Consider the following 18857-nt stretch of genomic DNA (forward strand, 5'->3'; position numbering starts at 1 on the left):
AGGTTGCTTCCATGTCTTGGCTATTGTAAACAGTGCTGCAATAAACACTGGGGTGCATGTATCCTTTCGGATTACAGTTTTCTCTGGATATATGCCCAGGAGTGGGACTGCTGGGTCATATAGTAGTTCTATTTTTAGATTTTTAAGGAACCTCCATACTGTTCTCCATGGTGGTTGTACCAATTTGTACCAATTTACATTCCCACCAGCAGTGTAGGAGGGTTCCTCTTTCTCCACACCCCCTCCAGCATTTATTGTTTGTAGACTTTTTGATGGCCATTCTGACCAGTGCGAGGTGATACCTCATTGTAGTTTTAATTTGCATTTCTCTGATAATTAGTGATGTTGAGCATCTTTTCATGTGCTTTTTGGCCATCTGTAAGTCTTCTTTGGAGAAACATCTTTTCAGGTCTTCTGCCCATTTTTTGATTGGGTTGTTTGTTTTTTTGACATAGAGCTGCATGAGCTGTTTGTATATTTTGGAGATTAATCCACTGTCAGTTGCTTCGTTTGTGAACATTTTCTCACATTCTGTAGGTTGTCTTTTTGTTTGTTAATGGTTTCCTTTGCTGTGCAGAAGCTAAGTTTAACTAGGTCCCATTTGTTTATTTTTGTTTTTATTTTCATTACTCTAGGAAGTGGATCAAAAAAGATACTGCTGTGATTCATGTCAAAGAGTGTTCTGCCTATGTTTTCCCCTAAGAGTTTCATAGTGTCTGACCTTATATTTAGGTCTTTGTTCCATTTTGAGCTTATTTTTGTGTATGGTGTTAGAGAATGTTCTAATTTCATCCTTTTACATGTAGCTGTCCAGTTTTCCCAGGCCCACTTCTTTTCTCCATTGTACATGCTTGCCTGCTTTGTCATAGATTAACTGACCATAGGTGCGTGGGAGATGATATGTTATCTTGTATTTTCTTTTATTGATATGATGTATTACATTCATGAATTTTGATATGGTGAACCAACCTTGCATTTCTTGCACGTGGATAAATTCCACTTGATCACAGTGTATAATTCTTTTTATATGTTGCTGGATTTCATTTGTAAGTATTTTGTTGAATATTTTTGCATCCATAGTCATAAGAGATACTGGTCTGTAGTGTTTTTTTCTTTTTCTTGTGAAATCTTTGTCTGGTATTGGTATCAAGTATATATCAAGTGTACATATATATATATGTGTATATATATATATATGTAAATATATATATGTATGTATCAAGTACTCCCTCTTCTACTTTTAGAAGAGTTTGTGAACATTTGCTGTTAACTCTTTTCTAAATATTTGGTAGAGTTCAGCAATGATGCCCTCCAGAATTGGACTTTCTTTATGGGTGGTCTTTTGATTCTTGCTTCTATCTCTTCACTTGATATAGGTCTATTCAGATTGTCTATTTCTTCTTGAGTCAGTTTCAGTAGTGTCTTTCTAGGAATTTTTCCATTTTATCTAGGTTAAACAATTTGTTGGTGTACAATTGTTCAAGTATTCCTTTATAATAGTTGTTATTAATTTAGGGTCAGTAGTAATATCTCTTCTTTCACTTCTGATTCTAGTGTTCGAGTGTTTCTTTTTTTCTTGGCCAATCTAACTAAAGATTTGTCAATTTTGTTGATCATTTCAAAGAACTAGCTTTTGGTTTCATTGATTGCCTCTATTTTTTTCTATTTTCTATTTCATTAAATTCTGCTATAATTATTATTCCCTTCCTTCAGCTTGATCTTAGGTTTGGTTTGCTCTTACTCTTCCACTGTCGTAAGGTAGAAGACTAGGTAATTGATCTTTCTTATTATAGGCATTCTACAGTTATAAACTTCCCTCTAAGCACTCCTTTAGTTGTATCCCATAGGTTTTGATATGTTGTCTTTATTTTCATCCATCTCAAAGTACTTTCTGAATTTGCCTTTGACTTCTTCTTTGACCCATTGCTTACTTTAAAATACACTGTTTAATTTTTACATATTTGTGAGTTCCCCAAAGTTTTCCTGCTATTCATTTCTAATTTCACTCCACTGTGGTTGTAAAACATTTTGTATTACTGCTAAAATTGAATAAGTTTAAATTTTATGCAGGTTTGTTTTATGGCCTAGTATATGGTCTATCCTTGAGAATGTCGTGTGTTTACTTGATAAGCATGTATATAGTATTGTTGTTAGGTGGAGTGTTCTATAGATGTCTGTTAGGTATAGTTGGTTTACAGTATTGGTCAAGTCTTATTTTTCCTGTTGATCTTCTGTCTACTTTTTCTATCCGTTATTGCAAGTAGAGTATTGAAGCTTCCAACTATTGTCATTGTCTATTTCTCCCTTCATTTCTGTCAGTTTTTGTTTTACGCATTTTAGTGCTCTTTTATTAGATACACGTTTATAACTGTTATAGTTTCCTAATGTATTACCTTCTTATCATTATAGAATGTCCCTCTTTATCTCTAGTAGTAGAAATAAAGCTTTTGTGTTTTAAAGTCTATTTTGTCTGATGTCAACATAGCCATTTGAGCTTTCTTGTCATTGCTGTTTGCATGATATATAATTTTCCATCCTTTTACTTTCAGTCTATTTGTATCTTTGAATTTAAAGTATGTTTCTTGTAGACAGCATACACTGGACCATGTGTTTTTATTCAGTCTAACAATCATTGCCTTTGCATTAAATTATCCCACCCATTTACACTTAATATAAGTACTGATAATAGTTGGATTTATACCTGCTGTTTTACTTATTGTTTTCCATACATTTTATGTCTTTTTTTGTTGTTCTATACTGCCATTACTGCTTTCTTCTGCATTAAGTGAATATTTTTTAATGAAGCATTTCAACTTCTTTAATGATTTTTTACATTATAATTGTCTGAGGGTTTTTTTAAAAGTGACTGCTCTAGTGTTTAGCATGTATATTTTATCTTATCCAAATGAGCTTCTGATTTATACCAGGTGATTATATAGAAGGGTTTCTGCTTTATAGCATCATTTCTTTTACCCCCTTTTTTAGTGTTTTTGCAATAAAATTACATCAATTAATGTTACAAATCCAACAATACATTGCTGTAATTATTTCTGTGCCATGTGTAATGACTTTCTTAGCATAATGCAGTTTTTCTCACACACATATCCTTTGTACTGTTATTGACAAATATATTACACATATATTACATTATAGCCTTAACAATGTATTTTATATTCAATTTATTTTTAAACAGGTTAAAAGAAAAAAGGAGAAAGTATGCATCTCTTATGCCTTTTATAATTACATAATGACATTTATTGGTGTCCTTTGTTTATTGTGTGAACTCAAGTTACCATCTGAGGTCACCTGCTTTTACCTTGAAGAACTTCTTTTAGTATTTCTTGTAAGGTGTATCTGTCAGAAACAAATTCCCTCAGTATTTTTTTTTCTTTATTTTTTGGCTGCGTTGGGTTTTCATTGCTGGGAGCGGGCTTTCTTTAGTTGCAGCGAGCGGGGTCTACTCTTCATTGCGCTGCTTGGTGCTTGGTGGCTTCTCTTGTTGCGGAGCAAGGGCTCTAGGCACGTGGGCTTCAGTAGTTGCACCACGTGGGCTCAGTAGTTGTGGCTCGTGGGCTCTAGAGCGCAGGCTCAGTAGTTGTGGCGCAAGGGCTTAGTTGCTCTGCGGCATGTGGGATCTTCCCAGACCAGGGCTCAAACCCGTGTTCCCTGCACTGGCAGGCAGATTCTTAACCATTGAGCCACCAGTGAAGTCCCTCCCTCAGTTTCTGATTATCTGAGAAAGTCTATTTCACCTCCGTTTTTGAAATATACGTTTACTGGTATAGGATTTTGATTAATAGTTTTTTTTTCTTCCTTTCAGGGCTTTAAAAATGTTATCCTATTGCCTTCTGGCCGCCGTTGTTTCTGCTGAAAAGTCTGCTATCTAAACCTACAGAACTCCCTTTAAGTGATGTATCATTTTTCTCTTGATGCTTTCAATATTTTGTCTTTGACTTTCACTATTCTTACTATGATGTATCTGTTTGTGGATCTCTTTGTGTTTAATCCTGATTGGATTTTATTGAGCTTCCTGGATATGTAAGTTATTGTTTTTCAATAAATTTGTGAAGTTTACAGTCATCATTTCCTTGCATATTTTTTCTGCTCCTTTCTCTCTTCTTCTGGTATGCCCATTATAAATATGTTGGAGCATTTGATTGTATCCCACATTTCTCTGAGGCTCTATTCATTGTTCTTAATTCGTTTTTCTCTCTGTTCTTCAACTTGCATAAAATGCCTATCTACAAATTCATTTCTTGTTCTGCAGTTCAAATCAGTTAAGCCTCTCTGATGAATTTTTTAATTTTAGTTATTTTACTTTTCAATTCCATAATTTCTTTTGATTCCTTCTTTTAAAAATGTCCATCTCTTTATTGATATTCTCTATTTGATGTGACCCTGTATCATATTTTCTTTTACGACTTTAATTGTGAGTTCCTTTATGTCTGTGAACATGTCCATAATGGCTACTTTAAAGTCTTTTTTTGATAAATGTGGCCTCTCTGACAGGCAGTTTCAGTGGCCTGCTTTTTTTTCAGTGTATGGGTCATACTTTCCTGTTTCTTTATATGCTTCATAGTTTGCTATTGTTGGAAACCAGACATTTTAGATAACATGTTGTACCACGTCTAGGTACTGGTACGCCTCTAGCCCTCTGGAGCATGTTCTTGTTATTTGCTTGTTTATTTGTTTAGTGACTGGCTGGATTGTTTTAGTGAAGTGTGTTCCCCCATACACAGTGATCAGCTTCTAATGTGGTTCCTCAGGGGAGGCAGAGCCTTGGTATATCCACCATTACCCTCAGATCACTGGATCACCATGGTTTGGGCAGGGCTCTCTTCCTGTCTTTTCTTAACCAAGCCCAGCTGTTAAAATCCAAAAACTGTGGCCGGTTGCTCTTTCTTTTTTTTAATATTTATTTATTTATTTATTTATTTGGCTGCGTCGGGTCTTAGTTGAGGCACGGGGCTTCTCTCTAGTTGTGGCCGTGGGCTCTAGAGTGCGCGGGCTTAGCTGCCCCACGGCATGTGGGAGCTTAGTTCCCCAGCCAGGGATCAAACCTGCATCCCGTGCATTGGAAGGCGGCTTCTTAACCACTGGACCACCAGGGAAGTCCCTGGTTGTTCTATTATTTTCAACAATGCCCTGGAGCATAAACTGGTCTATAAACAATCCAATCAAATTCTGGTTCCTTTGAAGGAACAGTTTCTGAGATCAGTGTTTGATTTTTCTTCTGACCTTAGGAAGGCTCTTGTGATGTTTTACTCCCTGGTTCTTACCTGCAAACTAGCTGGCCTATACTTTAGCCTGCTCAAATCTCCTCTGAAATGCCTGTAACCACAACCTCCACAGTTCTTGTGAGTGCCTTCAGGCTTGAACTTCTTCATTCTCCACTGCAAATGAAGTCAGTTCCCTTGGGAAGAAATAAGGAGCTATATGTGTTATGGTCTGTTTCTTCCTCTGGGCAAATTGCTGAGCCAGGACTCTGAAGCTAGGCGTGGGGACAATGGAAAAGTTTTCCTTGAGTAACACTCCCTCTCTAGGAGCTGAGCTCAGTGCAGAGAAAGGGGACACAATCTCAATTCTCCCAGCTTGACTCTCTTGGGATGACCCACCAACTTATAACCCAAGGCAAGAGTGATCTGGGTCCCAGTATTCTCAGCATGCCACACCCAAACTCCACAAGTCAGGGCTGGGTGGAAGAAGGAGTCCCCACTGTTCAACTGCTCTCACCCAGGACTTAGGAACAGCAATAGGTAGCTGGGGCAGGATAAGAAATGCTGATGCCCAGTTCCACCGGGAAGAAAGCCGTTAGTCTAGGCGAAAGGAGGGGACCAGAGGGCAGGCCTGTGTTCTTGGCTACAGTAATTTTGAGTGTAATCTCCACCTTGCTGAGCTGGCTAGGGGGAAGAAGGAAGCAGTACTGGCTTAAAAACCACAGACACTCTTATTTCTTACTAAATTTTCATAGATATTCTTGAATAAATGTTTCTTTAGTTGCTGTTCACCCTTAGAACCATTTCCAGAGACTTTAAATATCTGGATTTTAGGGTTTTTTTAAATCACTTTCACCAGTTTCACTGGGGAGCAGGGCAGCAGAGCTCCTCATGCTATCCTGCCAGAAGTTGATCACCCATTTGTCATTTAACATGGAGGTGAAGGAAGCAAAGTGCTGGGGCTGTATATGTGCTATCTCATTTTATCTTCACAACTGTAAGGCAGATATTACAGATCTGACTTTTATAGACCGTGAAACTGAGTCCCAAAATCCAAGTAAAAAAGCAAATAGTGGCAACGATCTGATTCAAAACCAGGTATAACTGCCTCCAAAGCTCATGTTCTTGATTAAGCCCGTCCCTTCATCTCTGATACAGATACTTTTAAAAACAAGACCTCATGAGACAGTTATATCCCTGTGCAGGCACAATGATTTCTTTAGGTGATACATCAATTTCTTCGTCCTCCAGATCTTTTATAATAATACAATGAGAAGTACTATTCTGTTTCCTCATGCCTTGAGCTACATTCCCACAAAGCAGCCATCTTTTATCTTTTCTGTACTTTTGAAATCTGTTTTCCTAAAGAGCAAAGTAGGTATGATGTACACCGTGTTTGGTTCTTTGATTATTATGAACGTTAAGATGACAAGGTCTCTTTGCTCCCAAGATTACCATTATGCATAAGCACAGATACAAAGCCAAGCAAAAATGTCATTAAGAAGTGATACCTCCTTTAAAAAAGACTCGCACTTATTTTGAAGATTCTTAGATACAAAATTGTCAGATTTATGGGGAAAGTTTAACATACCAAAATATTCATAGTCACAACACACAGTCACTAATAAGAAGATTCCACTTTAAAAGTGATATCACGCTTTTTAATATATTTTAAATAAGTAAGTGCCAATATTTTGAAAATTAAAAAAATTCTTACCATCCAGATTTAAACTAAAACAAAATCTAAAAAAATAAAGAAGCTAGGTAAACCTAAAATATATAAGAAGAAACCTTTCTCTATATTCACATGCCAAAAAAGAAATAAAATTTAAAAATAAAAAGACATGTCACTCTATATTTGAAAGTTTAGTCATTATCTCTATTTGGCTCCATTTATCACTGTCACCACAAAAAAAAAAAAAAAATGGGGGGGGGGCCAGTTTTTACCACGTCAAAAAGTCATATTTCCTGGTAACAAATTCTCTTGCTTAATTCTGCTGTTGTGCTAACCTAAGTGTTAGAGGAAAAAAAGTATAGCTACCGAAGACAAAACATGCTAAATTACAAGAATCATTAAGGGAACTGTGAACACATGGTAAGGAATAGAGTTACATGTTATATTTAAATAAATGTTAAAGAATGCATTAGGGTGAGACCGTTTGCTCCGAGTGGCTATTTCACACACAACAGAGGCCCACCACACTTGTAAGCATTCTGTCACACTTGGTCACCCCAGTTAGAATCTGGCAATAGGAAAGACCCTCAAAAGTTCAGAGAAATTTTTGTTTTTGAAGATCTTTAATCTCAACCATCAACACCTTACTGAAATAAACAAAACACCTTTGCTATGGAAACAAAGATGGTGAAGACTTAAAGAGATGAATCAAAAATAATTAAAATTACTTTGTTGATAGAAAATGACAGCACTGAAGGACAGCATCAAGTGACAGCTGCTCAAGTGACAAAGGCATCGAACAGCTATTTTAAGTTTGCCATGGTGTGCTCAATAGCTGTTTAAAGAATGCAATAAATGTACTTACCAAATATTTCCCCTCCACTAGCATATTCTGTCACCAGATAAATCATCCGTTCTGTCTCCATAACCTGGTGCAAAGGCAGGAAAGTGACAGTGATACAAATGACAGGCTGATATCATAGGAAGAGAAACTAATGAATCTCCTTTTGTCATTTGAAGTATTAATAACCAATACTGCCTAAAGGAGACTTAAAACATTAGAGGATTGGGAGGGTGACAGACATAAACATTATTAAGAAGAAAGGGGGAAAAACAGGTATTCCTCCAAGTTCTTTAAAGTAGGAAATATTTACTACTTGAGAGAGTCCTTTTCTTCGTCCCAGGAGGCCTCTGCAATCTTTTAAGCTCCACAAAACTGAGAAGTAAAGAAGCTGCCAAGAACCAAAAAGTTCACATTCGACAGTGACCACTTGAAGCTCAAAAATGTCCCCCGCAAAACGCAACCAAAACAAAACTTAGGGGGAATAACAGCAATCACTTAAGAACTGCACGAATATCACATATGGCTGTGCTTTTTTAAAATGGAAATGACAACTTTCCTGTCCACCATCCTTTTATTCAAAACTGGGAACAATAATATAAATATTCAACACTTCAATAATACAAACGACTTACTTGTATTTTTATCTTAGTCTCTATTTTGCCACTGTTTAAAAAATTAGTTGTAGTGTGTTGTCAGTTCCTTCTTCCTTTTTACCTTTTTCATTAAATATTTATTAAAGTAATATATGAGTATATATGTTCATTATAAACATTTTAAATACCCAGTATATAAACAAAAGACCAAAGGTTTTCCTCTTTCCAACCCCCTCCATTTTATTCCCCAGTGGAAACACTGTTAATAGCTTATTCTATAACATTTTAGAGCAGTGCTGTCCGATAGAAACACTGTGAGTCTCATATATAATTTTAACTTTTCTAGTAGCCACATTAAAAAAGTAAAAAGAAAAAGGTGAAGTTAATTCTAATTATATATTTTATTATCATTAATATTATTTCAAAAATTTTTAATTGTAAACAGCTCCAATTTTTATATTTACATTAATATTAAATGAAAGTAAAAATCCAGTTCCTCATTCACTCTAGCCACATGTTAATACACAATAACCACATGTGGCTAGTGGCTATCATAGTAGGCAATACAGTTTTACACTTTCACTATGCTTCAAGGTTAATTATGTTATCAAATCATTCCCTAGTCACTTTATTTTTGACATCTCTATACGTTAATACCATAACAGTATCATACATTACCTTAAAATAATAGACCTATTTCTTCTTTTCAATAGTTTCATAGTACTCCATTGTATGTATGCACATTCTTTTAATTTTTCAATCTAAAAACTGTGTCATTTTTTTCACTTTAATTTAAAAACTCTCTATAGACTGGTGATACTAGCCCACTGTTACATGTATTGCTTCCAAGTTCTTTATATGTTGATTTATATAACAAAAAGTAAGTACCCTAAATATATGCAGTTGTTTAGGAAAAAAAAAGAAAAGAAAAAAAAAGTCATAATGTATATCTCCTTTGTACCAGGCCTTTTATTGACTGTAAATTTTTTACATTTTTAAAATTTTATTGAAGTATAGTTGATTTACAGTGTTGTTTTTAATTTCAGATTTAAAAAAAAAAAACTTTTCAGGAGTTCAAAAACTTTCCTATATAGTTATCTATATTTGGCTCACTCTATAAACCCGAAGAGACTAAAGCTTTAACAAATGACCTGAAAACTGCCTTGACAATTCAACAGCCGTTCTTCACCTTGGCAGTTCAGAATCTCCCATTAACAATATTAGCTGCCCGAGAGCAAAATTAAAGCTTAAAAAAGGGCAATGTTCAAAGCCAGGGCTGAAAGTATATAAACCTTATAGGCTAAAGAAATCTTGGGTAAGAAAGGTAAATTTGCAGATTTCAGTTACAAGGTTAGTACCTATAAGTTAACCTCTTGAGAAAGATCAGTCTAATAAGCTCTACAACTATTTAAAGATGATTTATTTTAAAAAGTGAGGTCAAGAAGTTTACTCAATCTGTCAGGATAGGAAGGAAGCAGAGGTTAGACACCTCTGAGTGTGCAGATACAGGTCTTCAGGCAACCCCAGGAACCGTTCATGGGTTTCCTTCTGGGGTGCAATGGAGGTGTGGTTCAACGTAACTTAGTGTGATGAATTTCAACAAGCCTGCTCCGGCTGATTTAATTCATTTCATTATGTGAGCAGCTGATGCCAGAGACGAGCCCTAACACTGTAGCCTGACCGTATACACTAATATCAAGACATGCTTTCTTTCCCATGAAAGTAACAGACTATGAAAGCTTCCCCTTTGGGCCTTGGGCAATGTACTCTTCACACTCTTACACATGATCCCGGATCTGGGCCAGTAACCATTTACTGCAGACTAACAGCAGCAAATGAATTGAGGGGTGGCCACATCCTGCAGAATCAGGTGATGGCTGATCTGGTAGAAAGCAGTGAGCAGGGCTGGCCCTATGTACAGGCAGAGCTCATGGCTGCCAACACGCTGCAATTTGAGAAGCACCTCAAAGCTCCACCTCTCCCAAAATACCTCCTCTACCAGCCTGCTAAGGCAAGGTCCTCCTCTCCTATCTGGCTTAAAATTCCAGCCATTAGATTTACTGCTTTTGCAGTAAGGCCAGGGAATCACTTTTGATGACGGCATGAAATATGCATGCTCCTTGGGAAGGTAAGAAAACTAGAACAGAAATCTCTTCCATTACACAGAATCAATCTCTTGGTTATCAAAGTAATCAAATGCTATCTCAGAAAACTAAGTCTAGGACTCTGTTAGAATAGAAAGGAGGTAGGCTCTGACTCATACAAGAAGCCATACTTAAAATATCCTTTGCCATCATAATTCATAACATGATCATAGAAATTAGTATTTAAATAATATTGTAAAAATTAATATTATTTTCACCCCTCAAAATTCTGTTCCTTTTGGGTTTCCCATTCTGCTTTAAGATTCTGACCTAAATAAGTAAGTTCTCATCATTTTCTAAATAATCTTTTTGTGTAACTCTAAGAATGGCATCCAAGTTTTAAAGAACAAATTATAAAGGCCTACTTAGGTAAGTTAAACCTTACCAGTAAATACCCAAGGGAAACAGAAGTACTGAGTTGGGGGATAATAGGGTAGGATAAATAGTAGAATGAATATACGAACATAGAAACAAAAAAAAGTTGCAGATGTTCACCCACCCACCTTCTCTTCAAAAGTAACCACAGACACAAGTGACCATTCTGGGTTCTTTGTTGCCATACGCTACACCACTAGTGATCCTACCTGGTAAAGCCTGATAATATGGGGGTGGCAAAGCATCTTCATAATTTGAACTTCTCGGAAAATCTTCTTCAAGTTTTCTTCATCCAGCTGGGTCTTATCTATGATCTTGATAGCAACCTGACAACACAGAAAGAAAATTTACTCTGATGCATTATTAAAAGGAGTTTACTAAGGAAAATTAAATCCACTTTAAAACGTATTGCACAAAATACAAACTGCCAGTATTTTGTTTACAGAATGCCAATGAAGAAAATAAATTTACTCTTTTTAAAAAGACAGAAAATGGACTTCCCTGGTGGCGCAGTGGTTAAGAATCTGCCTGCCAATGCAGGGGACACGGGTTCGAGCTCTGGTCCAGGAAGATCCCACATGTCATGGAGCAACTAAGCCCATGCGCCGCAACTACTGAGCCTGCGCTCTAGAGCCCGCGAGCCGCAACTACTGAGCCCACATGCCACAACTACTGAAGCCTGCACGCTTAGAGCCCATGCTCTGCAACAAGAGAAGTCACCGCAATGAGAAGCCCACGCACCACAATGAAGAGTAGCCCCTGCTCGCCGCAACTAGAGAAAGCCTGCACACAGCAACGAAGACCCAATGAAGAAAGAAAGAAAGAAAGGAAGGAAGGAAGGGAGGGAGGGAGGAAGACAGGAAATGGATTCCTAGCAAGTTGGTCTCAAAGGAACAGACTCCTAAAGCTAATGGGTCTTCTGCCATTTCTTAAATTGCTGCTACAGTAAAACCCCAGGACAAAATACTTCATTACTCTGCAGATGCGGTTACATTTTAGGCAAATCATATGGGGTGCAGAGAATGGTATGTAGGGCCTCTTATTAAGACAAGAAGCTTATATCATAAGTAAGTGATGACTTAGTAAGGGCTGACCAGAAATTCCACAGGTGCATCCCACACCTCACCAGGTGCTTCTGTAACTCAATAATAGTAGTAGTAGTGGTGATGGTGGTAGTGGTACCAGCAGCAGTTACTGTATACTGAACACTAACTGTATGCCAGGCATAATCCTTAGTGCTTTGCAAGTACTAACTCATTTAAACCTTACAACACTCCACATTATTATCAACCTTATTTTACAAATATGGAAACTGAGACACAAAGAGATTAAGTAATTACCCAAGATTAAGTAATTCATAGCTAGTATGTGGTAGAGCCAAGATTGAAGCCCGGGTATCTCAGCTTTGGAGTCAAATTCTTAATGATAACCCTACAAAAAATCTGGAGATCTTTCTGTGCTGTATATACACTGCTTCAGCATAAAACAGCTTTCTACTTTGCTCATAATTCTTAAGATACTCAGCAGCACACATATTTAAAAACAGAATGAACGATGAAAGACTTTTTAAAATTACTAAATCTAAACTTCTTCATTATTCTCAGTGAAATACTCAAAATATTGGGTTGCCCCCGAATATCTCTATATCTCATTTTCAATTACTCAATCAGTATGTAATCAATGAATATTAGTTCGATGAAGGACCAGGACTAGGCAAATTCTAGCCCCTTTCAATTCTTAAAATTCTATGATTCTATACACTGGGGGAAGAAAATTAAATTTATACTAATTGAGAAAAAAAGGAAAAAGAAAAAACAGGGAAGCAAAAATGTCAATACTAAAAAGTTTAGCCCAAGGATATAAAGACAGTATGGAACTATACGTGGTAGATGATTCAAATGTATGAATGACCAACATAACAATAACTTTGTTTGGAGCTGTTTCAGATGTAGAATGAGGACTAATGGGAGAAAGGCACAGGCAGACAAATTCCAGCTCAATTCAGAGTTAAGCCCTGCCTAATGATGGAATGTGATAAAATGAGGTGGGTGTAGCTTGAGCTTCAGAGATTAACCAGACACAGCCTTCACTTCAATGAGCTCACAATCTAGTAGAGGAAAGACATATGTGAAACAGCCAACTATATAACATTGGAAATACAATCAATAAAGCTATGTACACAGTATAAGTAGAAAAGAGGATGAAGTATGACCTTCACTTGGGGGGAGAATAAGTAGACATAGGGAAAGACTTCACAAAGAAGAGAGAACTTGAGAAGAGACAGAATTGAAATAGGCAGAAAAGACGGAAGAGAATTTTATAAGGAACAACAGCAGAATCATTAACAAGTCCTACCAGCTGCTTGATCTTCTAATAAGTCTTGAACCATATGACCCGCGACCACTAGCATTTCTACTCCTCATCACTGTGTCAGATCACACACAGTGTGCTGTCTAATATAGTAGGCACCAGCCACATGTGACTACTGAGCACTTGAAATGTGCACTTAAAATATACACCAGATTTCAAAGACTTAATATTAAAAAGGGAATATAAGGGGCTTCCCTGGTGGCACAGTGGTTGAGAATCTGCCTGCCAATGCAGAGGACACGGGTTCGAGCCCTGGGCTGGGAAGATCCCACATGCCGCAGAGCGACTAGGCCCGTGTGCCACAATTACTGAGCCTGCGCATCTGGAGCCTGTGCTCCACAACAAGAGAGGCCGTGATAGTGAGAGGCCTGCGCACCGCGATGAAGAGTGGCCCCCGCTTGCCACAACTAGAGAAAGCCCTCGCACAGAAATGAAGACCCAACACAGCCATAAATAAATAAATAAATAAATAAAAATTAAAAAAAAAAAAGGCTTCCAAGTTATTGCTATAAAAAAAAAAAGGGAATATAAGCTATCTCACTGATAATTTGTACATTGATTACATGTAGAAATAACATTCTGGATATACTAGGTAAATAAAATATATTATTAAAACTAATTTCAATGAAAAGGCAACCCTATGGAATGGGAAAAATATTTACAAATCACATATCTGATAAGGGGTTACTATCCAAAATATAGAAGGAATTCATACAACTCAGTTTAAAAAAAAAACCCAATTCAAAAATGGGCAAAGGACCTAAACAGACATTTTTCCAAGGAGGACATACAAATGGCCAACAGGTACATGAAATGGTACTCAACATCAGTAGTCACCAGGGAAATGCAAATCAAAACCACAATGAGATACCACCTCCTGCCTGTTACGATGTCTACTATCAAAAACACAAAAGATAAACGCTGGCAAGGAAATGGAGAAAGGGAAACCCTTTTACACTGGTGGTGGGAACGTAAACTGGTACAGCCACTATGAAAACAGTATGGAGGTTCCTCAAGAAATTAAAAAATAAAACTACCATATGATCCAGCAATCTCACTTCTGGGTGGGAAACGAAAGGAAACGAAATCATTATCTCAAAGAGATTATCTGTATTCTGATGTTCATTCAATAGCCAAGGTACGGAAATGACCTAAGTGTCCATCGACAGATGAATGGATAAAAAAATGTGGTGTATGTATACTACTGAATATTATTGAGCCTTAAAAAAGAAGGAAATCCTGTCATTTGCAACCAGTGGATGAACTTGGAAGACATTATGCTAAGTGAAATAAGTCAAAGACAAATATCACATTACCGCATGGTATCACCTACATGTAAAATCTGAAAAAGAAAGAACAAACGAAAGAACGAACGAACGAATGAACTAACGAACAAAAGAAAGAAAGAGCCAAACTCATAGAAACAGAAAGTAGAAAAGTGGTTGCCAGAGGCTGAGAGGTGGGGAAAATAGGGAGAGGTTGGTAAATGGGTACAAACTTTCAGTTATAAAATGAATAAGGTCTGAGGATCTAATGTAAAAAATGGTGACTACAGTTGATAACACTGTGCTGTATCATTGAAATTTGTTGAGAGTAGAACTTAAATATTCTCACCATATAGAAAAAAAAGATAAATATGTCAGGTGATAGATATGTTAATTAACTCAAGGGGTAAATCCTTTCACAGTGCATACATATCAAAACATCACACTGAACACTTTAAGTATCTTACAATTCTATTTGTTAATTACACTTCAATAAAGTGGGGTGGGGGGGGAACCTAACTAATTTCACCTGTTTTTACTTTTTGAAATATGACTACTCAAAAAGTAAAAATTAAATATGTGGCCCTCATTTTATTGGACAGCACTGGTCTAGAGGATACCAATAAGCTACCAATTAAAGCAGGTATTCCACGAAAATGACTTCTGAAATACTTGACCCAATACTGAGAATTGCCAACCACCCATCTCAAAGAAACTTGGCAGGCTACAAGGCACTCAGTGCTCAACACTGCCTTGGGGAGAATCTTAAATAAGGTCTCAAAAGTTGCATTCCAAGAACTCTATTTAATTCCATTAAAAAATGTTTACAGAGCAACTGACTGGCTTAAGGCAGCGCCCTCGAGCAACTCACTAGGAGCTACTCTCAACAGGGATTCTGTGAGAGAATTAAGTTTTACACTCAGTTTTACAGCAGTTCTCAAACTTTTTGGTCTTGGGATTCCTTCTCTTCAAAATTACTGAGAACCTTCAAAGAAGTTTTGTTTATATGGGTAATATCTATCAATATTTACTTAGAAATTAGATTAAAATTACAATCAGAAATTAAAACAAAATTTTAAAGCAGAAGAATACACATGCACACATTTCATCAGCCATCAGAGTAATCATATCATCAAACATCAGGTGGTCTTTTGAAATCTCCACTGTGTAATTATGAGAGAATGAGAGTGAAAAATGAAAATAATGTTTGAATATTTATAAAAAGAGCTTTGACCTAGGGACTCACTGAAAGAGTTTTGGAGACTCTGGGGTCCCTAGATCAAACATTGAGAACAACAAGGCATCATTGTATGTAATGAATTAACTTCTTGCCTATGTATCTAGAATGGTACTGAAACAGGAGGGAAGGGGGCAGAACACAACCTTTAAAAGAATGACATAGCCATAGGACATGACAAAAACTGGTTAGAACCAACTAAGTCCAAGATGGCGGAAGATGTGACTTCCACTGGACCTTGAGCCTCATTATACGCTCATTGTAATACATTAGCGTATGCTAAATGACACACCCAACAGAGCCGTGACAGCTCTGAAGCTAACCATAAAAGGTCAAAAAGTGAGCGGTGGCCTAATTCCTGGAAATCCCCACCCCTTCCCCAAAATAATTGGAATAATTCTCCCACTCATTAGGCTATGAAATTACCCAGCCCATAAAAACTAATCACGTCATATCTCGGGGCCTCTCACCTTCTGAGATGGCCCGCACTCTGTCTGTGGAGCGTGTTTCTCTCTAAATAAATCCACTTCCCACCTATCACTCTGTCTCTCACTGAACTCTTTCTGTGATGAGACATCAAGAACCTGAGCTTCATTAAGTCCTGAGACCAGGTGTGTGATCTCAGTTAAAACACCGTGGGTTCAAGTCCCAATCTGAGTTGCAAGGTTTCAGTACCACCTTTGGGAAAACTGAGAAAATCTTCACTCAAATTTTTTTTCCTGTAGGACTTAATTCCTTCTATAAGAATTAATTAATTCTCAGTTGAGATGGCTTCTAGAAAAGGAATTTAAATGTCTTTGCAATCAGCCTTGATGAAAAGCTTTTTCCTTTTAAACTTACTAGAAAATAGAATTGTCATCAGGAAACAGGTTTAAAGCAACCCCAAACCACCACAAACTACACAAGCTAGACTATAAGGCTAAACCTGCCAAGCACTAAATGGCCATGATTAAAGATGTACCATATGTACCACGGTCAGGACGTAGGCCGGTCATACTCTTGGGAAGATCCTGACCTTTGTGCTGGAACCAATCAAGGAGTTGGTATTTTAGTTTGTAACAAATATTCAGATCAAGTACTAAGGGGCAAAGACATACATTTGGAAAGAACCCATTACTCCATCCATTTTACATGCCATCATAACTGTTTCTGGGAAAATATGCGGCTGTCAAGCCTAAGGAATGACTGAGATGTTAGGATTCTAGCCAACTTCAGACAGGAGGATTCAACATGACCACCAACGATAATGGTCAGTCAGCTCTCAATGAATCCCAAAGGAAATACAGTTGACCCTGAACAACGTGGGTTTGAACTGCTAGGGCCCACTTATACACGGATTTTTCTTGATAGTAAACACTACAGTACTACACAGTCCATGGCTGGTTGACTCCACAGATGTGGAGGAATCAGGGATGTGGAGGGCCAACTGTAAGTTTTATGTGGATTAATCCCCGTGTTGTTCAAGAGTCAACTATAGTTTTAAATAAAAGAAAAAGAAAAAAAAAGATTCAACTATTGTTTAAAATATCTAGCAGGTCTTTAGGTGATTTTTATTTTTCTATACTTCTCTGTTTGGGCTGTACTGAACAGGGAAAATAAAATAGTTCATGCATGCAACAATGTCTGGGGGATAGAGAATTGAGAGCTTACCTGCAGTGACAAAATATACCATGAAACATGCATTATTCTTGGAAGTATTTCTAAGGTGGAACACGGTATAATGTGCATAATTAATAAATGAAAATTTTCTGGTGACGACTTGGAATTCAAGGCATAGAAGGGACATTTTTAAGGCAAAAAAGAAAATAACTTCTCAGTTGTTCCAGTAATTCCCATCTGGTTAACATTTACCGGCTCAGAAAACAGAAGTCCTAGGAGTGTCTCTAACACAATGGGCAACTCCCTCAGCCTAACTGACATTATTGTTGTTGTTATCTTAACATTTGCACGGTGCCAACAATATTTTGTACGCTTTACAGAACCTTAAATCAACTCCTGGCCTGTAGGTTTACCACTTAAATGAACTGAACAAAAAGATGTTTTAAAAAGGGATGGGGGGGTAAATAGGAGAAGAGGATGGAGTTGAAAAAAAAAAAAAAAATGAAGGTAAGGTTAGAATTACTTACAAAAATATCAGTCCCCATTCCATTTTCAGGTATTTATTTTGGATTGACCAAATCTCAGAAGTCTAAGAGGGGGATTTAGATTGAGACTGATGGCTTAATTCTAAGGGAGCTATTTAAAAGGATGCCCTGCAACAAGAGAGGCTGCGATAGTGAGAGGCCCGCGCACGGCGATGAAGAGTGGCCCCCGCTTGCCACAACTAGAGAAAGCCCTCGCACAGAAACGAAGACCCAACACAGCCATAAATAAATAAATAAATAAACCCCCCCCAAAAAAAAGTTTAAAAAAAATAAATAAATAAAAGGATGCCCTGAAGCCTTTTTTAAAGGAAGAATTTAAAGGAAGGGAAGGAAAGAGGGAGAGGCCCAAAGAAGATTGGAGGGCAAACAGGAGCTTTGAGAAGAGAGGAGGGATTGGGCAGAAAAGCATAGAGAAATGGGGAGGAAAAGGGTAAGAGCTAAATGGTTTAACAAGGAAGCCCTAATAGTTTAAAGTGGCTACCAAAGCAAATGGTATAATGAAACAATACTAATTGTTACAGAAATGTTTTGAAATAAAAGAAAAACAGAGAACAGCAGTTAGTCCAAGGAGAAATTTAAAGTTATGGTAGGAAATTAAGCTATGAAAGATGAAATTTTCGTGCCAGAGAAGAAAGACTGGACGTGTGAGTAAAGAACTTGGCAATGGCCTGGACTGTGAGGTCAGAAGGAAGCAGAAAGCTGAATGGATTTCAAGAGGAATTTTCTTAATGAAGTACATGCTACTCCTTCCTGGAGTGCCAGCTCATAGGTAAAAATAACACAGACTCACAGAAGGATTGTGCTCTTCCCAAGAATGGCATTTGTCAAGGAGTCTGTGTACTGTTAGGCACATTTAGATGTAGCACCTAGAACACTCAAAGCTTTTTAAATCACCAGCTGGAAAGAGAGCTAAGCTCAACTGGCACAGCGTAACTTTCTTAAACTTCCCCAGTGGAGATTTATTACACTGAGTATCTTGCTAACCTTACAATGA

General features: G+C 37.3%; 1 protein-coding gene across 4 annotated transcripts in view; it reads right to left on the minus strand.

Annotated features, from left to right (window-relative positions):
- The window catches only part of SIK3 (SIK family kinase 3), a 249773-nt gene that overhangs the window by 100719 nt on the left and 130197 nt on the right, over nucleotides 1-18857 (minus strand). For all 4 annotated transcript variants that reach the window (XM_057552059.1, XM_057552056.1, XM_057552057.1 and 1 more), the window contains exons 2-3: nucleotides 11057-11173; nucleotides 7757-7820 (exon numbers count right to left, since the gene is read on the minus strand). In XM_057552059.1, the coding sequence (XP_057408042.1) occupies nucleotides 7757-7820; nucleotides 11057-11173 (181 nt within the window). The remainder of the gene's footprint in view (nucleotides 1-7756; nucleotides 7821-11056; nucleotides 11174-18857) is intronic.

The sequence above is a fragment of the Balaenoptera acutorostrata genome, chromosome 9 (genome assembly GCF_949987535.1).
Source record: "Balaenoptera acutorostrata chromosome 9, mBalAcu1.1, whole genome shotgun sequence".
NCBI lineage: Eukaryota > Metazoa > Chordata > Mammalia > Artiodactyla > Balaenopteridae > Balaenoptera > Balaenoptera acutorostrata.